Source organism: Mobula hypostoma, chromosome 19 (assembly GCF_963921235.1).
Source record: "Mobula hypostoma chromosome 19, sMobHyp1.1, whole genome shotgun sequence".
Classification (NCBI taxonomy): domain Eukaryota; kingdom Metazoa; phylum Chordata; class Chondrichthyes; order Myliobatiformes; family Myliobatidae; genus Mobula; species Mobula hypostoma.
The window spans coordinates 27,091,697-27,118,292 of NC_086115.1; the positions used below are offsets into that span (position 1 = coordinate 27,091,697).

Sequence of the window (26,596 nt, forward strand, 5' to 3'; positions counted from 1 at the left end):
TATCTACATTGAGATAAAAAAAAAATTCTTTTATTTTTGATATTTGGGAAGTTTGTCTCAACACGCATTGCCTCTTTAAATTTATTAAAGGTCATTTCATGAGATTATGATCACTGATTTGTAGCATCTTCTCTCATTAGATCATTAGGCTTGCCATATGTTCAGACATGTGAAGAACGAAATAATTCAGTTGTTTGATTAGCCCTAGAAAACCCTTCAGCTCATTCTTACCTTCTGGTGCTTTCGCTCCGCAATCAGAATTAGGTTTCTTATCCTTGACATATGTTGTGAAATTTGTTATTTTACAGAAGCTGTCATTTTGTTTTCTCAGTTTGGCTTAATTCTGCCTACCGTGTTTCTCATGTCAAAGAACTGGCATTCTTTCTCCCGTAAAGTAGATTTGTCAGACTGTAGTGTGAGTTGACTCCTTCCAGCTTTATGGAGATTATTATTTGATTTCTCAACCACTCTGAAGCTCTGGATATTGTCTTGCTCCTTTGCCTCCTCATCTACTTTCTGCTGAAATGTGCTGAACCACTCAGAGGCTAGTTGGTAGATGTTCGGACTTGCATCAATCAAAATTTGTGTTAAATGTTGTGAGCTTCATATTTCTCTCACAGTTTTTGCTGAAAAATGTGGCCTCTGCCAGTGCTTCTGTAATTTTTTCTGAAGTTAAAGTTAGATGGTGGTCGTTGACCATCCATTTGACTTCTCTTTCATCAGAATCGGTAAGTTTAGTGACTTTGGCCACTATCCATCCTTTCTCCTCCATCTCTGGGATTTCCTTTTCAATTTTTCTCCTAAGCTGATTGGCTCTGTACATGGGGTGAGGGGGTCGATCACTGGCATAACTTACGGGTGAGCAATATCCGACCATTTCATCAAAACATTCTAGATCAAGGGTTCCCAATCTTGAGTCCACGGACCCCTTGGTTAATGGTAATAAAAAGGTTGAGGAACTCATGTTCTAGATGCATTTGGACTAGACCAGATTTCCAGCATCAGCAATTTTGTATTTTGATCCCATTTGGATTAGATTCCTTGTTGGTCAAATGTATTTCATTATTGGCATGGTGCTTTCAATTCTCAGTGGTAACTTCTATCAGCTGTAGTTCTTCACAACTTCTGAGATCCAGGATGGCAGAACCTTCCATTTCAGTGTTTTAGAACTTGCAGTTAACATTCCTTTTTCGCTTAACTATGGCGATGGGACTGGGCAGAAGATCAGGCTGGCATAGCTGTACTGGCTGAAGGGCCTGTTCTGTGCTCTAATACTATATATGGCTCTATAACTTGGTTTGTTTCCAAGTTATTGTAATTGTACCACCTCATTATGATTTTGGGATGTTTCTGCTTTGATCAAGATAGTCCTTTCAGAATTCATCTTTCGGATTTAGAGGGAAGACATCTTTTGTATAACTCAAGTAGTTAGATGCTACCTTATTCCGTTTGTCCTGTTTTAGCATGCAGCTATTGGATTGTATCTTGCCCTTTCTGTAATCTGGATTTTAGCGAACGATTCTGATGCTCTGTAGTGGCGTTTAAATCCCGAATGCACCCAGCACTGCTTGCTCTCCTGTGATTGAAAACTAAAATGTGGGTGTGGATCTGGAAGTTCAGAAAACTAGAAAATGCATATCATTAGTTATGCTGACATTGGATATTCCAGCAAAACATACTTGCAGGGTCTGCAACATTGGTTGTGACTGCTGGTGTCTATTTTAATGCTGTCACCCCTTTAAGGACTGTATCACGTGATTGGTTTGTTGTTTGGCTTGCAGCAATGCTTGTGGAAAAGATCCATAAATAGCTGGTGGAGAACCCTTAAATTAACCACACACACTTTGTTTAAGGTCACCATGCCTCATGTGCAACCCTGTACATCTTACAATGACTTTGTTAGAGGTTGAGATCCCACTCTGTCCACATACTTCACAATACTGGAAACTGTAAACAGTGGAGCTGTCAACATACCAGTTGTCAAATCCCTTATTAGAATGAGTAAATAGGGGCAGGTTATTGGCAGTGCCAAGTGTTCATGGTCTGTGGAAATAATTGCTTGGAGAGGTTACAGCATGTAGATTAGAAGTAGATCTTTCTGCTTTCTCTCTAAACTTTGTGTAAGTGATTAGAAATATAACACTGTTGTGGTGTTCTGAAGTAGCCCAGCATATAAAATGGGTACAATAGTTTTGTTTAAAGGGACAGCATAAATTCAAAGCAAAATGCTTTTTTTCTGGGTGCATGTTGCTTATACCTATGTTACTTCAACCAGGAATGAGATGTTAAATATTTTCAATTCATTTCAAGAATTAGTTGTTACAGAGTCATAGAGCAATATAGCATGGATGTAGGCTCTTTGGTCCAATCAGTCCTTGCTGACCATATTGTCCACTCAGCTAGTTCCAGTTTTCTGCATTTGGCTCATATCCCTCCAAACCTCATCCCTCCATGTACCTTTCAGAGAGCTTCTTAAATGACCATTGCTGTTATTGTGTCTATCTTAGCCGCTTCCTCTGGCAACTCATTCCAGATACTCACCACACCCTACGTGGAAGAAGTTGCCCTTTAGATAAAGATTAGCTTTATTTATCACATACATCAAAACAGTCAGAGAAATACATCATTTTCATCAAATCAAATCAGCGGGGGTTGTGCTGGGTAAGAGTCACTAAGATTCTGTTGCCAATATATTACGGCCACATCTCACTAACCCTAAGCACTTGTCCTTGAAACGTGAAGGAAACAGGAGCATCCGGAGGAAAGCCACCTGGTTACGTGGGCCTGCAAACCCCTTACAGACAGTTGTGGGAATTAAAATCTGATTGGCAATTGCCGGCACTGTAATAGTGTTTTGTGTGTGTCGCTTACCTTATAGTTATTTGTTTTAGAATCCACTTGCAATTTGTTGACCCGCTTCCCCAGCTGATCAAGTTCTCCCATACTCAACAGTAATCTTCAGTATCAAAACCATCTAAATTCCATGCTGTCTGGAAACTTACTGATCAAGCCTTGTGTATCTGCATTCAAATTACTTATATAAAATAACTAAGAAGGTTCCTAACACTCCTGTGACACACCACGAGACAATTGGCTTCTATTCCAAGGAACTACCTTCAACCACCAACTTCTGCAAACTCCCTTTGGGCCACTTTTCAATCCATCCGACTATTTCTTCCTTCATTCCATGGAACTGAATCTTCTAGAGCAGCCTGCCACGGGGATCTTGCCAACGGTTCTGCTAAAGTCCAAGTAGGCAATGTCTGTCCAAATGCTGGTAGATTCATTCCCTCAGGGTTCAATCCAATAACTTCCCCACTAATTTCAGGCTGAGCAGCCTGTAAATCCTTCTTAAGCAATGGAACTTCCAGTGGTTAACAATGAAGCAAAGTTTAGGCCTGGGCCTCCATGGTTTCTTCTCCAGCCTCCCACAAAGTTCAATGATGTGCTCAGTCAGTCTGAGGCATTTATCCACCTTAAGGTCCTATAAGGCTACAAATACTTCCTCCCTCCATGGTAATACGAATGACCACCAAAACACACCCACTTGTTTCCCTTACCTCTTAAGCAACCATGATTTCTCCTTTGAAATACAGAGGAGAAATATTCACTAAAAATCCCACCCATCTCCTGTGGTTCAAGATGTAGGCCACCCTGCTAATCCCTGAGGGGATCTACTCTCTCCATAGCTATTCTTTTTACTCTTAATGTAGCTCTAGAACCTCTTGGGATTTTTCTTAATTTTACCTGCCAGATCTATCTCATACCATCTCTTTGCCCTCCTGATTTTCCTCTTTTAAGAACATTCTTAATTGGTTTCTATAGTCCATCAAGGTATTCAGTTGTCCCTGACCTCCTAAACCCAGCATAGGCTTCATTCTCTTGACCAGAGCTTCAATATCTCCTGTCAGCTGTGGTTCCCTAAGCTTGCCAGGTTTGCCCTTTACCTTAACAGGATATTCTCAACACTGGACCTTTGATATCATTCACTTAAAAGCCTCCCACTTGCCATTTATTCCTTTCTGTAAACAGGTTCACCCAATCAACCTCCGAGATCTTGCTTAAACCACCCCCTCCACTCCCAAATTAACCTTGCTCCAGATTAGTACGCTATGCCATAATCCTACCATATCCCTTTCCATCACTATCTAAAAACTGATACTGTAAGAACCAAAATATGTTGTTGGAGTTCTTGTAGCTCAGGATCGTGCTGGATCGTTCTCACAAAACGGCTGGTTTGCTGTAACCCTCAGCTACGTCGCTCTGGATTTTCAGGGTCTGCAGAGTCTCTTGTGTTTATGATTTGCTGCTTGGCAGTCGTGCTGAGACCAGTCTATTCTGGACTCGTGTTCACGTGCACCATCCTCTGTCTGCCGCTGGAGCCGGGCGCTCGGTAACATAGCTGAACAGCTAGATGCAATTGATGTTTATAGGATTGCTGATGTCCACCAAACTTGTAGGAAAAGTTAAGTTTTCTGTACATTTATTTGGGTTATGTCTTTGGTTAATTTGCATGTTTAATATCGTTATAAGCAAGTTTAACACTTGTAAGGTATAAATAATTGTAATGTCTAACTACTTCGATACAGAAACAGTGGAAAGGGCATTTGTGGGTAGAATTTGTGAGGAAACTTGAAGAGGCCTTACTTTCTGCTGTGTGTGACAATGACACTGCCCGCAGTATTCCACTTCATACAGGGCTGCTGCTGGGACACCAAGGCGAGGTTCGGACCTGCCCAATTGCAAAAGTTAAATGTGTCAGTGTATCTACCACAGGCACAAGGCAAACGTAACATGTTCAATTATTTTAGCAGCTGAAAGCATCTCAGTGCTTTTCTTCTTCACTGAGACACTGAAGCAGAGCTGATATTTTTATCTAAACTAAACAAAGGTGCTATATAAGTGTGCTTCAATGACACAAAGGGGCATTCCTGTGTCGTGCCTCATACCACAGATGAAAGCAGTTTTCTGTAGCCACAGGCACTCTGTGAAATATCTCATCCTAAACAATGATGTAATATTATATACAGTGATTACTTGGTCACATGGTGCAGTTCTTAGAAAAGTGTCAACATGATATTGCATAAATAACATATGTTACGTTCCTTAAAGCACAGGCCACTTCACAATGACAACTAACTGGCAGTTTCGTTGTAAAGAAAATGTTGTGATCTCCCTTTTCGTCCCTGGTTGTCTCATTAAGCCCAGGGGTAATTCCATACTTATTGAGCTGAGGGACTGGATACACTTGGTATCTGGCCCTTCAGCTTTACATCAGCTATAGCTGTCTTTCTGGACTTGATGAATTTCTGCTTTCCCTGTTCCATGAAGAGTGTCTCTGCAAGTTCACCTGTGAGCCGTGACAGCAAGTGTTAAAGTGACCTTCAGGAATTTGTTATGATATTCTTTTGAGTCTCATCTGCTATACTAATAACTTTGAAATACTATATTACAAAGACATTTGCATAATGGTTCTCTTGACTGCTTGAAATCACCGTGGATGAGAAGTGACTCTAAGGAGGCTTCTGTTCACTTGTGTTGTACATTGATAGCATATGACTTCGTTGTGACTGCACCATCTCAAGATTGATAGATTGCTTCAAGAGGATATTACAGGTTGCTCCTAAGTCAAGTTGAAATGTCATTTGTTACCTTGCACTGATGTCTTGGCGTGAATACATCTCTTAGATCTTCCTTCTTCCTTTGGAGCTGTATTAATTTGGCATCAGGTTCAATAGGTTATGCGAATCTAGCCTCACCTATATCACTGCATGCCTTACCTCCCCACTCCATGGACTTTTAATGCCATCTTCATTGTGGCAACATTGCTGGAAACAAATTTTCAATCCACAAAGCAGGTTCTTTTTCAGCCACTCATACAGCCATTTGCAATATTTTCAACCCCTAACCCACCTTTCACGGTTTTCCTATTTATGCCCTTTGCCTTCCATTCCAGAAGGCCATTCGTTTGTGCGGGAAGGCCATGGAGACCTTCCAGACCTCCTGTCTGGACGTTGCTGGGTAGGTCTCTCAATGGGCACAAGTAGCCTACAATGGCCTGCGCTTTGAACATGCTAGGCCCAGGCAAATCCTTGTGCCATACTAGTCTGAAGGGATGAGTCGATGATATCCTTCCTTGACTCCGGAGCTTGGGGGACCACCTAAATGCAGCAGGAAACAGAGATGCGGCAGAGATCAGCACAAGTCGGCAATGGTTCGAAAGCCGAGAAGGACTGTGACCCTGTATGCAATGAAATTGAAGTACATGTGGGACTATTTGAGTTTGCAGAAGGTTAATGTGCCAGACCATATCTGAGTTTGTAGAATGTCAAGGTTGAGTCAAACGGTATTTGCACAAGTGCATGTCGGCAATGACAAACTTGTAGCATCATCACAGGTGCACATCATTCACATTAAAATTATAAATTAACAGCTTAAGTCATACAAAAAAGAATAGGATTGGAGCAATAAAAAAAACAAAGAAGAAACAGATTCGGGGTGCACAGTAGCATAGTGGTTAGCGTAAAGCTATTATTGGTAGCAACCCAGGTTCAAATCCACCACTGTGTGTAAGAAGTTTGTACGTTCTCTCCCTAACCCTGTGGGTTTTCTCTGAGTGCTCCAATTTCCCCCCACATTCTGAAGCTGTACAGGTTAGTAGATTAATTGGTCACGTGGGTGTAATGGGATGGCACGGGCTCGCTGGGATGGAAGGGCTTGTTACCATGCATATCTCTAAATAAGATCTCAGTTATGGGTACCGGTCTCAATGAGGACCAAGAGTGCAGCTTGTCTCTATGTAACATAGCTTCAAGGTGAAAACTAGTCATTGAAAATCTTGCTTTGGAAGAATTTTGTGTGTTGAGCTATTGTCCATTTGAAGAACAAGTGAAAGGTGTTCACTTCATCAAGTGTATATTCATCATTAGCCATACAGCACAGTAATCAAAGTGGAGGTGTTAAAGGTTAATCTTGACTCGCCACTGAAAGAGCCACAAGTAATGCTCTCGAACACTGAAAGGTACTTTTGCTCAGACTTTTGATCAAGCTTTTTTTTTCCCAGAATGCAGGCTGATATTTCGACCATATAATGCATCAGAACCACAAAAGTTCAGCTAAAAACTGGTATTTCCAATTTGTCAACTCCTTGACAATGATGATGGTTAGATGTAAGATTTTTGAAATGTATGACTCTTTCCTGAGCCAACTGTTATTACTTTAAGGTTAGCAAGATGGCTTTAACTACTACTGTATGTTTAATAATTAATGGATTGGACGTAACCAGATATTTTATTAAAGCTTCCGGTATCATGAAGTTTAAAACTGCAAAAAGTATAGATAATTATTTTCATGATGCAAACAACTGTTTTTGAAGTGTAGTTTCTGTTTATGATGAGATCATTCTAACAGCCTATTTATACATAACTATTGTCAAACAGCAGTGCAACAACATGTTGATTATTTAGTGAGTGAAAGATGAATATTGGCCAGCATGCTGGGGAATAGTCTCCAGCTGCTCTTCCGAGTAGCACTAAGGGATGTATCGAATCCAGGAATTGTAATTAATAGGCTCTCAGTTTAATGCTTCACCTCAAAGATTTCTAATGGTGCAGGAGTACTTTAACATCAAAAGTGATTCGGTCTGGATTTTGCTTGTCACTGGAATGGGACTTGTAACAATAAAAAGGAAAACCATAGTCCAGAATCTGATTCAACTCATTCATCTCCCTCCAACTCCCCCGTACAATTTCAGCTCATTTGTTTCACATGCCCATCACTTCCCCTTTGATTTTTTTTATCGTTACCTTCTACTAAGAGGTAATTTGCAGCGTCCAATTAATCTACCAACAGGTCATTGGAACATAAAATTAAATGAGATTTATTAGTTAAATTAGAAATAGATTTCAGTAAAAGGGGAAAGCCTGATTAGCATCACAAGGTTTAATTGGGATGTGACAGGAGCAAATACGACAGTTGGGGGCTTCAGCTGCGTGTAGGCTGTGGGAGCCTATACTGTAATCCTAACAAGTCAGTGTTAATGTTCATTTTAATTCTTCATATCTTTCTAATTGACCTTGCCATGTTCAATAATGCCATTGAGCCACATACTGTTGAACAAAGATGTGATCTCTGATTAAAGCGCCAGCTTTGTCTGTGTATTTCACAACCCACCACACTTACTCTGGAAAGTTCCACTTGCACATAAAGTTATCCACTTTGGGACCAAGTTCAGCTGGGTCATTAACCAGCCTCTTTCCTCCTGCTCGGAATTCTTACTGGGGAAAAGGGAAGCCTCCAGGCTTCCTGAGAGATCTTCCTGTAATCCTGTGAAGGTTAAAAATAGAACACAGGTCAGATGAGTTTTGCAAATGCGATTGCCATATGACTAGCAGCAAGCAAAAAAAAACTTAATGCTCTTCTATTAAAGTCCAACATATCTTCTGACTTCCAAATATCGACACTGAATATACTTGATGACTTGTATACTCTGGTTTCTGGGACGGAAGCTTCAAAAACACATGGCCTTTGGGGAATGGTATTTCTCCATGCCCCAGGCTGGTTGTAGATTTGCCCCAAGAAGGGAAACAACTTCTCAGCTTCTGTCTGTGAAACCCCCATTTAAATAAGAGTGCTGCTCCTAGTTTGAGGATTAGAATCCTGACAGCAAGGTCAGGGCCGATATGTACCCAGAATCACATTCCCAAGCCGAAGAGAACAAAAGCCGTGAGTTTTAATCTATATGTATATTTTATGCAGAATCTTTCTAACAAAAAAGATTAGTATCTTCAACAGATTCAGCAGGATATTATTCTGTATTCATAAAATTGGTAAAAATATGATTTCACTGCAGTGTGCCTGAGTATTTATTAATGATATGAAATAAAGCCACCTTGGTTATGGGATTGGTTATTTGAAATGTCCACAAGTGAACTAAATTAATTCTAGAGTGTTCCACAATATTTAGATCTAACAGTGATGAAAGATGATGGTACTGGCCTTAGAGCATTTTTTTGAACTGAGCTTATGAGAGATTTTATAAAATTTCTTGGCATTGAATATTATTTTCCAAGATCTTCAGTGAATAAGGAGAAAGTCACGAGTTTCCAAGATATTTGCTAGTAGAAGGCCCGACAAGCAACAAGACTTTAACATCAATGTACAGGTTGAGTGATGAGTAATATTGTACCCAAAATGTGGCTGCCACTGACTAGATAGGTCTAATCACCTTTCGTTCACATTGAACAGTGTGGTCCAACTTCAAAGATTTCAAGATATTTATTATCAAAGAATGCATAAATTATACAACTTTGAGAGTTGTTTGCGTAGTGGCAGCCACAAGAAAAGAAACCCGAAAGAATCCAATTTTAAAAAAAAATGAGCAACAGCTGTTGTGCAGAGAAAGGGGAAAAAAAACACATCACGCAAACAATAGAAATGAACAACAACATTCCAAACCAAGAGGAGTCCTTAGATCCAAACCCTGGAGTAGGCCCGAGCCTTGGTATCAGTCCATCATATTAGCATGCTCGGAGGACAGCTGCTGGGGGCAGTCTTCGTAGCCTCAGCACCATAGAGAGAGAGGAGTGAACATTGTGAGAGACGGAGTGAAAGCGGCTCTCGGCTCTGACCCCGATGCCCTGTCTTTCCAGGATATCGTTTAAGTTGTCCAAATAGCATGGAACTTGGGCATCGCTGCAGCGAAAGGCTCCAGGCCTAGAACATGCCACCCAGCGACTCTCCCGGCCAAGAATTTACCACCAGCCCAAAGCTACCACTCTCAATTTCTCCAAATTGGCTTGGTGCCCAGAGCGATCCAACCTTGCACCCAGGCCAGTTACGAGGGCATCAAAACTTCTCTGCCTCAACGTCTCCTCTCCGAATGGCTCACTCCATCTGCGTCAATTCTGCAACGTAGCAGCATGGTCCATCCCTCGAGTTCACTTCGCCTTCGCTCGCCTCTTCATTGTTTATGGTGATAATTTACCACGATCTACTTCAGAAAAGGTGCTATTCCTAATGTTTTTTGCAGAATTCCTTGCCTTTTAAACTACCAGTCAGCCGTCGTGTGTGCTCGGTAGTGCCGTCTTGAACTGGAAGTTAAACTGGAATTTTGCAACTTTCTTGACATGATCATTAACCAGAAACATTAACCTGAATCAGCCATGACTACCAGATCAGGCTGGAGGCTGTGATTGACTTCCAAACTTGCTAAAATGTTTCAATTGTTAACAAAGTTTGTGCAGGACCAACAACAATCGAAGTTTGACTCTGTCCTGGACAAATTTGCACAGTTGTTTGTCGCCCGTGCCACCGTCCTTGTTGAGTCTCTTGTCTTGTGCTTAAGTATATGCAAGCACAGGTGCATTGTCTCCCTTCAGAAATAAGGTACCATGGTAACAATTGTGCTGTCAGCAAAATGCACTGCAATTACTCAGCTCATCTATTCTAACAACTGCTCCCAACCTCATGACCCCAACCATGTATCATCACTGTGCATCTGCAGGTTTCCTCCAAGTTACACGATCCTCTTTATGAACCTAATGCAAATCCTTCATAGTCTTTGGGTCTAATCACTGGAGCTCCAGTTATCTTTAGCACGGGCTGCAAAGTTTCAAAAGATACCTCACCACCATCTCTAAGAGATGGACAGCAAAGGTTTCAAAGGTACATTTAATGTCAGAGAAATGTATGCAATATACGTCCTGAAATGCTTTTTCTTTGCAACATTCCATGAAAACAGAGGAGTGCCCCCAAAGAATGAATGACATTTAAGTGTTAGAACCCCAAAGTCCCCACCACCAGCTCCCCTCCCTCCCACGTGTAAGCGGCAGCAAGCAACAATCCCCCCCTTCTCCCTCCCCACACCAGCAACAAAAAGCATCAGCACCCGCCACTGAGCAAGGCAACAGCAAAGACACAGACTTGCAGTTACCCCAAAGACTACTTGTTCGACATACCACAGGCTCTCTCTCTCTCCCTAATAAGGGAGAAAGAGGTGTCTCCATTTCACATAGGACATATGGCTAACTTTGACATCATCACTCCCCATCGTAAATGAATAATTATTTTTTTAACACAAGATATTCTGCAGATGCTGGATATCCAGAACAATACATACAAAACATTGGAGAAACTGAGCAGATCAGGCAGCATTTATGGAAGTGAATAAACAGTCGACATTTCAGGCTGAGACTTTTCTTCAGAGTTGGATAGGAAGTGGAAAGATACCGGAATAAAAAGGAGTGGGAGCTGGGGGAAGGAGGACTAGCTTAGCAGGTGATGAGTGAAGCTAGGTGAGTGGGAAAGGAAAAGGGCTGGAGAAGGAGTCCGATAGAGGAGGGTGGACCATGAGAAAAAGGGAAGAAGAAGGAGAACCAGTGGGAAGTGATAGGCAGGTATTGAGAAGGAATAAGAGGCCAGAGTGGGGAATCGAAGACGAGGGAGAGGAGAGGAGAAGAGCTACCAGAAGAAGAAATTGATGTTCATGCTGTCAGATTGGAAGTTACCCAGACAGAATGTGAGATGTTGCTCCTCCAATCTGAGTGTCCTCATTGTGGCATAAGAGGAGGCAATAGACTGACATGTTGGCTTGGGAATGGGGGAGAGGAATTAAAATGGTTGGCCACTGGGAAATTCTGCTTTTGAGAGATAGAGAGGAGGTGTTCACTAAAGTAGTCCCCCAATTTATGTTGGGTCTCACCGATGTAGAGGATGCCACATTGGGAGAACCAGATACAATAGATGACCCCAACAGTTTCACAGTAGCCTTAACAAGTACAGTTCCTCTTGTCCTCATCTACCACCTCATGATAGATCACTCTCCTCAATTTCTGCCGTCTTCAACAACATCATACCACTAAACAGACAACATCTTTACCTCACCCCACTCTCCACTTTCTGCAGGAATCGCTCCTCTGTGAAGCCCTTGTCCACTCATCCCTCTACTCATCTCCCAACTGACACACATCCCTGCCAATTTCAGAAATGCTGCAACGGCCATTCACCTCACCTTCATTCAGGGCCCCAAACAGTCCTTCCAGGTGTGGCACCACTTCACCTGTGAATCTGTTGGGGTCATCTATCGTATCTGGTGCTCTTGACGTGGCCTCCTCTACATTGCTACGACTCGACGTAATTTGGGGATTTGCTTTGTTGAGCACCTCTGCTCCATCTGCCAAAAGCAGAATTTCTTGGTGGCCAAGCATTTTAATTCCTCTCCTGATTCCCACTCTGACACTCCACTTTTGCCTTAATGAGGCTACTCTGAGGGTAGAGGAGCAACAACTCATACTTCATCTGGGTAGCTTCCAACCTGATAGCATGAACATCGATCTCTCCTACTGGTAATTTTGTTTTCCTTACCCCCATCCCTCCTCTTCTATTTCCCACTCTGGCCTCTTACCTCTTCTCACCAGCCTATCACCTCCCCTTCTTCCCTTTCTCCCATGATCCACCACTCCTATCAGATTCCTTCCTCTCCTTCCCCACCCATCTGGCTTACACTATCACTTTCCAGCTAGTCCTCCTTCCCCTTCCCCCACCTCTCTATTCTAGCATCTTCCCAGTCCTGAAGAAGGGTCTTGGCCTGAAATGTCAATTGTTTATTCACTTTCATAGATGCTGTCTGACCTGCTGAGTTCCTCCACCATTTTGTGTATTGCTCATTATTTCTTTAACTGAACAAAACAGTTCTCCACATTTTTGTTTATATAAGGTGAAAATAAATTCCACAGCATGGTTCTTGTACAAAGTGCGCCCCTCCCTTAGGCCATATAATACTTCCTTCTGACCTATGTATTGATGAATTAATTGCCATTTTATTTCTTGCACCTTTCTGTTTTAAAAATAAATTGCTGCTTGATGTCAGTTACCAGCTCTGTGGAACTGATTAACCCAGTGCTGACAATTAGCTTGACATTTAGTCAAAGGTGTGCGTTGGCAGCTGGTTTTATAAATCGCTCTCAGACTGCCGCCTTCAGATAATCTATTGTTTTATTTTACTGTTTTCTTAAAATTGCCATTGAATAATCACTTGAATAAAAACTTTTATACTTTATCAACAATGCTTTGTAAGAAGTTTTGTCTAATTTTAAGAGTAATAATTGTGTTTGTGAAAGGTATACGTATTGGAGTATATATATTGCGATATCAAGGTAAATGCTGTGGTAGATGTGGTCATTTTGTGATACCATGGTAGATGTGGTAGTTTTCCTAGACCAGGGAACCCTTGCCAAGAATTGCTGACATATTAATTGTAAGTCATTATATTGTTTCTGACTTGAACATTAAAAGGATTAATCTTTCACAAACTTATTACTATCCTCTGGTGATCATCTTTCCTCCTCCTTCCCACCCTCCGCTCCCCACCCACACTCAATCACAGCCTTCCTCACTGGATGCAGGCATAAATGTTCTCTCTGAAATTGGAAAATTACAATTACTTTCTTTCTGAGTCATCGAAGTTGTGATTTTGATGTTGTGCAAGGATATACTAGATTCCTAAATTAACAGGGCAGACTTGACCAGGTTAATGCTGAGAGGAGATAGTGGAGTGAGTTGGAGACAGTTCCTTGTGGATTTTATGTGCCAGTTTTGAAAAGCAAGTGGGGTCTGTCAGCGCATCTGTGCAGCGGGAGATTGCTTGTGTTAATAGTAACTTTGCAAGGGCCAATATAAACAAGTGAGGTGTAAATGGAGCAGCCATTGTGTGATTGGGCCAGTGTTAGAGTGGTCAGGCTTTGGCCCCACAGGTTTGGGTGTGAACAGGCGCAGACTAGAACTTTAGTTTGAGAAGTTAGAAATAACAAGCGTAGGCAGGATGGTAATACAGACAGTGGAATGCTCGTCCCGTGAGATGTTGGATTTCAGGGTACCCAATAGTACCCCTGATGAGTACATCTGCAGGAAGTGCACCCAACCTCAGTTCCTGACTGACAAGGTCAAGGAACTGGAGCTAAAAGCACTCAGGACCATCTAGGAGGCTTAAAACTTCACAGATGAGAATTTTACTGAGGCGGTCACATCCAGAGTGCAGGCTTCAGGTAGTAGATGGGTGACCACCAGGAAAAGTAGGGGCTAGTAAGCAGTCAGTGTAGGATTCCCCTCAACAATCACAACACTTTGGATACTGCTGGGGAGGATGAGCTATTGGGGCACAGCAGCAGCAGCCAGGCCAGTGGCATTGTGGCTGGCTCCGAGGTTCAGCAGGAAATGGTAAAGTCAGGTAGAGTGATAGTAATAGGTTACTTGATAGTTAAGGGGACAGACAGGAGATTCTGTGGCTGCGAAAGAGGGAGGGAGAGCAGCCAGAGGTCTTGATGCACATTGGTACCAATGACATGGGTAGAAAGGAGGAAGAAGTCCTGAGCAGTGAGTGCAGGGAGTTAGGGAGGAGGTTGCAGAGCAGGATGTCCAAGGTAGTAATCTCTGGATCACTCCCAGTACCACATGCTAATCAGGGCAGGAATGGGATGATAGTACAGATGAATGAATGGCCGAGGAAGTGATGCAGTGGTCAGGGTTTCAGATTTCTGGGTCATTGGGACGTCTTCCAGGAGAGGTGTGATGTGTACAAAAAGGATGGGTTACACATGAACGGGGGGGACCAATATCCTTGCAGTCAGGTTTGCTAGAACTGTCGTGGAGGGGCATGGAGTGAAAGGGCTGAGGATGGAGCTGTTGGTTTACAAGTCAATGCAGTGTGTAGTGAGACTGTGAGGAAGGACAGGGCAAAACTGCAGTTGGTGGGATGAGATGAAGAGTAATGAAGGGGCAAAATTGAAAAGGGTGATGAATACAGGACTGAAGGCGTTATATTTGATTGCATACAGGATACAGAATAGGTAGATGATCTTGTAGCACAGTTAAAGATTGTCAGGTACGACGTTGAGCATATCACTTAGTTGTAGGTCAAAGAAGATCATTGTTGGGAGCTTAATGTCGAAGGATACCACTTGTATCAAAAGGATAGGCAGGTAGGCAGAGAGTGTGGAGTGGCTCTCTGATTAAATAAAAATTAAATCAAATCCTTAGAAAGTAGTGATTTAGGATCGGAAGATGTAGAATCTTTTAGGTAGAGTTAAAAAATTGCAAGGGTAAAAAGACCCTGATGGGAGATGTATACAGACCCCCAAAAGTAGCCAGAATGTGGGATATAAATTTCAATAGGAAATAGAAAAGGCATTTAATAAGGACAATGTTACAATAGTGATGGAGGATTTCAATGTGCAAGTAAATTGGGAATATCAGGTTGGTGCTGGATCCCAATTTGTAGAATACTTACTTGCAAGATGGCTTTTTAGAGCTGCTTATGGTTGAGCTCAGTAGGGAAAGGCAGTTATGGATTAGGTGTTGCATAATGAACTGGATTTGATTATGGAGTTTAAGGTAAAGGAACCCTTAGAAGACAGTGATCATAATATGATAGAATTTGTGTGTGTGTGAGAGAGATATAGGGAAACTTCTAAAAATGAACAGGAGGCAATCAAAAATCCATAAGGAGAGATAAGATTAAATATGAAGGTAAGCTGGCCAATAATAGAGGACCAATAGAGGACCAGTTGCACTCACCCCCATCATTGCAAAGTGCTTCGAGAGACTGGTTCTATCACATCTGAAGTCCTGTCTGCCCACTATCCTGGACCCTCTTCAATTTGCCTATGGCACCAACAGGTCAACAGAGGACACCATCTCCACAGCACTTCACTCTGCCCTGACCCACCTGGACAGCCCCAACTCTTGCGTCAGAATGCTGTTCATTGACTTTAGTTCAGCATTCAATACTGTGGTCCCTTCCAAGCTGATCACCAAACTTCACCAGCTTGGTATCAGCTTATCCCTCTGCAAATGGACCCTGAACTTTCTGACTAACAGACCCCAATCAGTTAAGTTCAACAACCTCTCCTCCTCCACTCTCACCCTGAACACCGGCGTGCCTCAAGGCTGTGTGCTGAGCCCTCTTCCGTACTCCCTTTTCACCTATGACTGCGTTCCTGTACATGTTTCTAACTCCATAATCAAGTTCGCAGACGACACCACGGTGGTTGGTCTGATCAGAGGGGATGACGAGATGGCCTATGGGGATGAGGTCCAGTACCTGGCCACGTGGTGTGTCGACAACACCCAGGCCCTTAACACCCAGAAGACCAAGGAGATCATTGTGGACTTCAGGCATGCTAGGAGCCACACTCACGTCCCCATCTACATCAACAGAGCTGTAGTGGAGTGTGTATCAAGCTTCAAATTCCTTGGTGTCCACATTTCCAAGGATCTCACCTGGTCCCTGAACTCCTCCATCCTGATCAAAAAGATACAACAGCGCCTTTATTTCCTGTGGAGCATCAAGAAAGCTCACCTCTGTCGCAGGATACTGATGGATTTTTACCGCTGTACCATTGAGAGCATACTCACCAACTGCATCTCAGTGTGGTATGGCAATTGTCCCGTATCAGACCGCAAAGCACGCTAGCGTGTGGCGAAAATTGCCCAGTGGATTATCGGCACCCAATTGCCCACCATTGAGAACATCTACCATAAACGCTGCCTGGGCAGGGCGAAAAGCATTATCAAAGATGCACCTCACCCTAACCATGGACTTTTCACTCTCCTCCCATCCGGTAGGCGCTACAGGAGCCTCCGCTCCCGCACAAGCAGGCACAGGAAGAGCTTCTTCCCTGAGGCTGTGACCCTGCTGAACCTCACATCACAGCACTAAGCAGTATTGCACCCATATTGTACTGTCTCAGCACTTCTATATTTGTGTGCTGTAGCACTTACTTTTTATTTGCAGTTATTTTGTAAATAACACTATTCTTTGCATTTCTGGTCAGATGCTAACTGCATTTCATTGGCTTTGTATCTGTACTCGGCACAATGACAATAAAGTTGAATCTAATCTAACCTAATCTAAAAAAGAGTGAGGCGGTAGTGTAGTAATTGATGCTACTGCAGCTCGACATCGGAGTTCGGAATTCAATCCCGGCATCCTCTGTAGTAAGTCTGTAGGTCCTTCCCATGGAATGCGCGGTTTTTCCCCGGAGGATCCTGTTTCCTCCTGCTGTCCAGAGACGTACGGGCAGGTTAATTGGTCACTGTAAATTATCCCGTGATTAGGTTAGGGTTCATTCTGGGTGTCAGGGTTTGCTGAGGTGACACTGCTTAAGGGGTCAGAAGGGGCTACTCCGTGCAATATATCGCAAAATAAATAAAATAAAAGTTCCTTCAGATGTATAAAGAGTGGCAAGAGTGGAGACTGGACCGTTGGGAAGGGACACTGGAGAGGTAGTAATGGGGGACAAAGAAATTAGGAGTGCATTTAAGTATCTTGCATCAATCTTCACTATTGAGAATACTAGCAGTATGTCAGAAATTCAAGAGTGTCGGGGGGGGGGCGTGGAAGTGAGTGTATTTGCTGTTGCTACCTAGAGGATGCTTGGAAGCTGCAAGGTCTGATGATAGATTAGTCACCAAGACCAGCTGGACTACACCCCAAGATTCTGAAAGAGGTAGCTGAAGAGATTGTAGAGGCATTAGTAATGATTTTTCAAGAATCACTAGTTTCTAGAATGGTTCTAAAGGTCTGGTAAATTGCAAATGTCACTCCACTCTTCAAGAAAGGAAGGAGGCAGAAGAAATTAAATTTAAAGTCAGTTTGCTTTATTTCAGTGGTTGAGAAGACATTAGAATCCATTATTAAGGATGAGGTTTTGGGGTATTTGGAAGTGCATGATAAAGTAGGTTATGGGGGATTTCAATATGCAGATAGACTGGGAAAATCAAATTAGTGTAGATCCCAATAGATTGCATTTGTAGAATGCCTACAAGATGGCTTTTTGGAGCAGCTTGTGGTTGAGTTCATTAGGGGGTCAGCGATTCGGGATTGGATGTTGTGTAATGAACTGGATATGTTTAGGGTGCTCAAGCTAAAGGAACCCTTAGGAGACAGTGATTTTAATATGATGGAACTCACCCTGCAATTTGAGAAGGAGAAGATAAAGTCAAAAGCAGCAGTATTAAATGGAGTAAAGGAAATTAGAGGCATGAGAGAGGAGCTGGCCAAAGTTGATTGGAAGGGGACACGAACAGAGATGATGGCAGAGCAGCAATGGCTTGAGTTTCTGGGAGCAACTTGGAAGATACAGAATAGATTCATCCCAAGTAAGTAATAGTATTCTCAAAGCAGGATGACACAACTGTGTCGAACAAGGGAAGTCAAAGACAACAAAAAAGCAAAAGAGAGGGCATATAATAGTGCCAAAGTTAGTGGGAAGTTTTAAAAACCAACAGAAGGGAACTAAAGGCACAAGGGGGGAAGAGGTGAAATATGAAGGTAAGCTAACTAATCGTATCAAAGAGGATACCAAAAGTTTTTTCAGATATATAAAGAGTAAAAGAAAGCTAAGAGTAGATACTGGACCACTGAAAAATGACACTGGAGAAGTAGTATTGGGGGACAGAGAAATGGCAGACAACTTGAATAAGTATTTTGCATCAGTCTTCACTCTGGAAGACACTAGCAGTATTTCAAATCTCGAGAGTGTCAGGGGGCAGAAATGAATGCAGTTGCTTGGAAAACTGAAAGCTCTGAAATTGGACAAGTCATCTGGATCAAACGGACTACACCCCAGGGTTCTGAAAGAGGTTGCTGAAGAGTTTGCGGAGGCACTAGCAATGGTCTTTCACGATCTTTCATGTTAAAAAGCAGGAGAATGGGTTGAGGTGAATAATAAATCAGCCATGATGGAATGGCAGAGCAGACGCGATGGGCTGAGTGGCCCAATTCTGCTCCTGTGCCTTATGACAACTGCAAATTACAAATCTCTCCTGTATGAAAAGTTTGAAGTCCTAATGTGGGAGAGTATTAGAATTTCACGTGAGAGGCTAACGAGGGCCACCCTACATTCATTGAAGGTTTATTAGACTCACTCAGATTACAGCATTCATCAATATGAGATGGTTATGTGCATGATAACGTTCAATGGTATTCATATGTGCATGTGTTTGGCCCTCCCAACACTCCTAAGCATTCACCATGTCAATGTTCCTAAACACAGAGGTCTATCACAACCATAATTAAATGTAATTAATCTGGATAACTATCAGTACCACACCTTTGCTCATTAAATGATTAGCACTGGTAATATACAAGGGAATGGAAACTACAACACTACAACTTCAGGGTATTTTGGTATTCGGGACAGTTTAGATATGGAGGCCTGAAATGTCATTATTGCATTTTCTAATCTTTTAATGATAGTTCTCTAGTTACAGCAGAAGATACCTTCAGCAGGATCAAGTGCAGATATGTTTCAGTTTTTGTTGGAGTTAGTACAATTAGGTTTTCCACGATATCTCTTTTAAAAATGCAGAATCAAAGAGAGATTTAATTTCTCTGTTGAAGATCCTTGATTTGTTTGGAATCCATCATTTTGTACATCAAGAAACACATTTTCACTCTGAGCTAAATCTCAGCAAGACCTGTTTTCTGGTCGGGTGTCTGTAACCAAATAATCTTGGCATGTTACTGTTCTGAATAGCGATTAGCTTGTGTCAACACAAGAAGGTACTAATTGACGATCATATGTGGTAAATTAATAGCTGCACTGTAGAGATTACATCCTTAAATATAAAGCAATCTCTACTTCCCTGTAATAGCTTATCTTCAACTGCTTCTAATAGGAGGCTGTGTTATTAAAAAAAATGATATGGAAGAGCATCTAGTTTTGGATTTGAAGGTCACCTTTTGTTAGGCAAGTGGAGCTCATCTGTATTTTTTTCATTTTAAAATGTATTGTGTAAAGCCATGCTGCATTCATATTCAAATTGCTCGATAAGATTCACTCACCAGGTTGTTTCTGATGGTCTGTTTACCAAGGTAGACATATCATAACACATTATTAACACTGCCGTCATTTTCAAGCCTGTGATGACAGTGCCAGCTCTGTTGTTGAGGTCCTGATTGGATTGGTCTGGAGTCTACCCCCTTACCTTCACGCCATAGGTGATCCTATCAGGAGCCAAGCTCCAGACAGCATTGCTCTTGGGATCTCAGGAACTCACGAATCTCTCCATCACGACAAGGTCGCAATCCTTCTCCTTTAAGAGTTTATTACTTTGAGTTGGTTCAAAGCATGTGGATATGTCTGCGGTCTTGAGTTCTTCTGCCTCTGTAGTATTTCTTTGCTCTTCCCCTGCCTCCGCATATCTGTACTGAACCTTCAACAATACTTTTGCTATCGCTAAAGGACCTAACTTTCCCAATAGACTCGTAGCTAAGCCCCCACATTCCATCCTCGAAGTCCAATGCTCTTACTGTTCATGTTCTGACTTGGCCATGTCCTGTCCACCCATCTCTCCTGTGCTTGCTGGCCCAGCTGGTTCATGATTAAGCAGCAGGTTAATTTTAGAACTGTAGACCACCACCCACCCAGCAAACCCCTCAGTGACCAGCTACCTCTGATCATCTCCAGCACTTAACTCCTCAAGATATCCGCCTCTTAATTCCAACCGCTTAGTGACTCTCCAGTTTGGAGTCAGAATCATACAGTACAGAAAAGGGCCTTTCTATCCACTATATTCATGAATACTATCAAGTACCCATTTCTACACATGAGGAAAGGTTGATGGGATCCGGTAGATTAATAGTTCAGCATGGACTGGATGGGCCAAAGAGCCTATTTCTGTACCGTAGTGTTATCAGTAACATCAGGAGAACAAGATGAGAAAATAGACTTGTCAGTCAAAGGGCTGGGAGACACTCTCATTCCCTCACTGAAGTTGTATCCGTGAGAGTGATGGGACAAGCTGCTGAGAACTAATGAGTCTTCACGGTCATCTCATTGCTAAGGTATTCGTATCAGTTTACTGTTCTCCTCTGTGCTTTGTTAAAACAGCCCACATCAGTTCAAGAAAATCATTGTTCAAAATCAATTTATTATCAACTTACAGGTATGCCACCCTGAGATTCATTTTCTTGTGGGCAATCACAGTAAAGACCAGAAACTCAGTCGAATCAACAGGACCGCACTCAACGGAATGGACAGCAACCAATTCTTCAAAAATAAACCCAACAAACTATGCAAATACAAACAAAAAGAGAAGGAAAAAAAGGAAATAATAAGAAAAAGTAAATAAGAATTGAGAACATGAGATGAAGAGTTCTGAAAGTGAGTTCATAGGTTGTGGGAACAGTTCAGTGATGGGGCGAGTGAAATTGAGTGAGGTTATCCCCTCTGGTTCAAGAACCAGATGGTTGAGGGGTAATCACTGTTCCTGAACCTGGTGGTGTTGGTCCTGAGGCTCCTGTACCACCTTCCTGATGGCAGTAGTGAGAAGCGAGCATGGTGATTATAACACTCTTTTACATTTCACTTCTATTTTCAACTAAGACTCCACAGACCACAAGCAGCACATTCACTGTTCTGTTGTAATGAAAGATTTTCATGTAAACAGTGTCCTTCAAAAGCAGTTGTTTTCTTTCAGAGAAAAAAAATCAGTGTAATGTATGTATATAAATACATTCAGTATGTGCAAGTTTCAGCATTTTGTTGCATTTTAACCATTACCGCCTGATTTGTTCAGCAATGTGTAATTAACAGATTGGGTACATACAGGTCAAATGTCAGGTAAGTAATTAATGGTTCTGATTGTATTCTGTGCATTGCACAATTCCAGTACTACGAAACACTAGTGATAACCCTGCCCAACCACAGTGACTGGATAACTGCCAGCTGAAATCTCCTGAAGAACTCACTCACTGTGGATCCATACAGATCCGAGTTGACACAGCCTCTGGAACAGCAGCTGAGCTCTCTGCTCTGAATGGTTGACCTCGTGAGTAGGTCCAAATGAGGATCTAGTGGCATCATTGACAGTGTGGCTGCAAGTTTGACACTGGCCTGGGTGCCGTGGTTACTCACCAGGTGGAGAGAGGATCAGGGACTGGAGTGCCTCTGTAAGGTAAGATCTTTGCTTCTCTTGGGGAGGAGTGATATTGACGACTCAAGACATCAAGGAAAGTTTTGGGTTCAACTGTACTCCTTTGTATTCTTGCTGTGAATCCTCCGGCCCCAACCCTCCTCCACACATCTTAATCCAGCAAGCTTTATGCTTTCAGATAACTGTGGGCTACCTGGTTCTCAATGGACTGGCAGGATGTCTCTTTCCACTCTGAATTAAAGTGTGAGCCCAGGTATTTTGTCATGCTATGTAAGGTGTTTTCTAATAATAGGTGTTTCCGTTACCACAAGGAAGCTGTAAAACATAGGACAGAAAATTTGGCAGACTTTGTTAATTATTTATTATGGCTGTGTTTATTACTCATGCAGTTCATGGTACCCAAGCCAGCCCGTATTTGCACATAAAGGATGACCTTGAATGATTTACAGTCTTTTGGCTTGAGTTTAAACTTGGATGATGCACAATTCTTCATTCTCATCAGGAAGACGGTGAGATATCACACTAACTTGTGTTTCAGATCATGTCAGTTAGCATCTCAACCACAGGCCAAGGAGTTTTGACCTGATCTTGAAGGGCTACTATAAATAAATCAGAATTGCCACACCATTACACCTTCCATATCAGAGGTGCAACTGATTTTCAAGGGCAAATGGGGAAAACTGGGAGAGTTCTGCTCGGAATTCTGAAGCTTGTCCAAAAGCACAGGAAAGTATTGCAAATGTTACCTCTGATTAATCTAGGTATAGTCGGCTGTAAACAAGTAATCCCAAAAGTGTTCTTGTTTTCATTTTGTAGTGCTAAAATCATTTGAAGCTATGATTAATGGCATTATTTAGTAAATCACAACGCAATCTAAACTTAACTTGGAAGTGTATTATAATTAACTAAGATGCACTTCAACCTTCAAAAGAAGCATTTTGACCTTGCATATGTATATCTATTTAAGGAAACTTTTGTGAGAGTATGATTTCAGTACTACATGCCACCATCTTTAAGTCAGCAGAGAGAGTACAGCAGACTATTGAGTCTTAAGCATATCTCAGCATTCAGCTACAAGAATGTTAGATCGAGTTCATTACCAAAACATTGGCACGTAGCAGTTTAATGAGCAAGCAGTAACCCTGATTTTAATGTGTTCATTCCATCCATATATGGCATTTTAAAATTGAGCTGTTTATTGATTTACTGCAAACCAATTAACCTTTGCTATTGGCTTTGCAGAACCACTATCATAATTAGAGGTGAATTTCCACTATTTAATTTTGGTTTGATAATTTTGATAAAGAACTGATGCCAGAACCTAGCCAGAAGGCAGCTAATGATGTGTTACCTCTGCAGGCTAGAGAATTTAACTTATAAATTCTGAAGTACGAGACCTACATCAGTATTTCTGCCAATCAGCTGGTTGGTGCAAAATCTTGTTCTGGTCAGAATTGCTTACTTGCAGAAAGCTAATGGGTCACATTTAGATCGGCAATCAATAACTAGTGGGGTGCCTTGGAGATCAGTGCCTCAGTTATTTGTGGTCTATATTAGTGATTTGGATGAAGGGATCAAACACGTTTGTTTCTTGTGTACAGAGAAGAAAGATCTGCAAGTAGGAGGAAAACACAGTCTATGAAAGGATATGGGTTAAATCTGTGAGCAGGGTTGCAGATGGAGCATCGTGCAGAGAATGAGTGGTTATCTATTCGACGGAACAATGAGAAAAGTATAATTAAATCAAGTCAGTACAAAGGTGTGTGGAAAACCTTATGTATGAAATTGAAGGTAGGAATGATTTGATGTCAATCTACAGGGTGTGCTGGAACTGTTCTTGGAGCACAGCTACGGTTTAGGTCTCCGTGTTAAAGGAACGAATAACCAAGTTCAAGGCCATGCAGAAAAGGTTCACTCAGTTGATTCCTGAGGTGAAACCTTTCAAAGATGTATTGGTTAGTAGGTTAGTTAGTCATTGTAAATTGTTCTATGATTAGGCCAGGGTTAAATATGTGGGTTGCGGGGCAGTGTATTGTTTTCCTTGCAAAGCACTCGCAAAAATAATTTTACAGTCAGTAGATTGCAGTAGCAATCATTTTGAATCAATTAACAATAATTGTGAAACTGACCCTGCATTCGACAGAGAAAAGTGAGATATTCATTGTAAATGGGGAGTTGAAGATCAGCATGGACAATAGGTTTCAGCTCTATACCTTGATGACTTACACTTGCTTGCATGTTTCACCTTAGCGCATCTAATATTTCTCAGCCGTCAGATGTGCGTTTAATGTCTTCCTATGCCTAGTGGCCTGTTTGACCTAGCAGAAACTGGCCATTGATATACAACTTTATTTGAGAACTTGCAGTAAAATTAGAAGCAATTTGGCAAGAAGGCATAGAGGGCTCCGACTGGGACATTACTGTTTTGTCCAGAGCTTGTGCTTCATGTTTCTGTGCTCCATTTCACGAGTGTGACTGGCCATGACACCAGCATCTCTGCAGTGTGCAACTCAGTGTTTGTTGCTGCAGCCACTGACCATCTGAAAGGCTCCTTGCCCATGGAGGCTCAGCCTTCCACTGCGCACACACCACCATGAGCAGCGCCCGGACGCACGGTAGAGCACCATGTTCCACCAGCCTCTGCCTTCTCTTGCCTCCTTTCTGCTGCTGTGCTGTGGCTGCCTTGCAGTGTGTACAAGTCAACTTGTTAACTAGCAGTTAACGCATCAATGGCCTAGCAGCTATGATGTCTGCAAACAGTTATGATACAGCTGTTATCACAATAAAGGTTTATTGTATGTTTCATTATGTGGAGCATCTCACTATTTTCAACAAGCTCTTCCCTCACCACCAACCCCCCCCAACTTCCTGCCCTATCGATAAACACAACTTTCCTTCTCCCTTACTTTCCACAGGGATTGCTCTCTCCTTGACTCCTTTATCCATTCATCCCTCCCCACTAATTCCCTGCAAGCAGCACAAGTACTGTACTTGCCAGTTTATCTCCTCCGTTCAGGTTACCAAACAGTCCTTTCAGCTGAGGCACCACTTCACCTGCAGGGTCACCTACTGTATCCAGTGCTGCTCATGAGGCTCCTTCTTTATCAGCGAGACCCGACGTAGATTTGGGGTTCACCTTGTCAAGCACCTTCGCTCCGACTGCCACAACAGGTGGGATTTCCCAGTGGTCACACGTTTTAATTCTCATTCTATTCTGACGTGTTGGTCTATGGTCTCCTCTGCTGCCATGATGCGGCCACTCATAGGTTGAAGGAACAACATCTCCTATTCTGGCTGGGTAGCATCCAACCCGATACAATGAATATTGATTTCTCTAACTTCCATTAATTTCTCCCCCCTCCACTTCTCTGTTTTCGAATCCCCATTCTGGCTCACCTCTTACCCCTTCTCTTCTCAGATGCCTCATTTCCTTCCCTTTCTCCCATGGTCTTCTCTCCACTTGTACCAGATTCTTTCTTCAGCTCTTTGCCTTTTCCACCAATCACCTCCCACCTTCTCACTTCATCCCCCTCCCACACCCACCCCCCTCCCCCCTCACCTGGCTTCACTTTCACCTGCCTACTACCTCTCCTTCCCCTCTCCCCACCTCCTTATTCTGGCTTCTTCCCCCTATCCGGATGAAGGCCTTGGCCTGAAACATCGGCTATTTATTCCCCTCCATAGATGCTACCTGAGATGTTGAGTTCCTCCAGCAATTTTGTGTGAAGCTCTGTATTTCCAGCATCTTGTGTTTTTGATGTGTAGCTCTTCCCACATTTCCTGAACCTTTTTGTTTCCCTGTTATCCAATTGGATGCTCGTCCAATATGTGCAGCATTAACAAGGTGAACTCCAGTTTCCCAGCAACTGTTTAAAAAAAAACACTTGGTTTTTATTGTCTATTAGGCTTCATAATATGAAACAGAATTACCAGGGAGTACTGACTCAGTGAAATCGGTTAGATTTGCACTATAAATCATGCATTTATTGTAGAAGGACTTTGTGGTGGGACAGATGGTCCAGCAGGATGTTGACCAATACCCAGGAGAAGGAAAAAGTCTGGAGCTTTTTCCATATCCAGTGGGTAAAATCATGCACGACTGATCAGTTTTGATGCAATTGCACACCAGTTTCCCTGGTACAGTATGTACTAAGACTGGTGAAATTGTAAACTTAGTGACTAAAACAGAGCACAATAACATTTAGATGTTTCCTCAATTCGTTGTTGGCTTTGCTGAAATTGCTTAAGACCAGTGCACAGTGGTTATGAATAACTGTTAATTCATGTGACCCAGCATATGTCATGGAAGTAAATTAGACAGAGCAGAAGGTGCTGTGCTGTTGTAGGCAGAGCTGGATCAAGTACAAGAACCCATCTAAAGTCATTCACTGTCTTCATTGCACTGGGTGGGTGTGATCAGAGACCATAAGACATTGGAGCAGAATTAGGGCAGTCTGCTCTGCCATTTGATCATGGCCGATTTATTATCTCTCTCGACCCTATTCTCCTGCCTTCTTCCTGCAACCTTTGATGCCCTTACTGATTGAGATCCTATCAAGCTCTGCTTTAAATAAACCCAATGACTAGGCCTCCACACCTGCCTATGACAATGAATTCCACAGATACACCACCTTCTGGCTAAAGAAATTCCTCACCTCTG

The 26,596-nt window shown here is 42.3% G+C and overlaps 1 protein-coding gene across 1 annotated transcript in view; it reads left to right on the forward strand.

Annotated features, from left to right (window-relative positions):
• The first annotated feature begins 4,426 nt into the window (after positions 1-4,426).
• fam13c (family with sequence similarity 13 member C) overlaps positions 4,427-26,596 on the forward strand; it is a 125,523-nt gene continuing 103,353 nt past the window's right edge. The window contains exon 1 of the mRNA XM_063071581.1: positions 4,427-4,465. Within this exon, the coding sequence (XP_062927651.1) occupies positions 4,442-4,465 (24 nt within the window). The 5' untranslated portion in view covers positions 4,427-4,441. The remainder of the gene's footprint in view (positions 4,466-26,596) is intronic.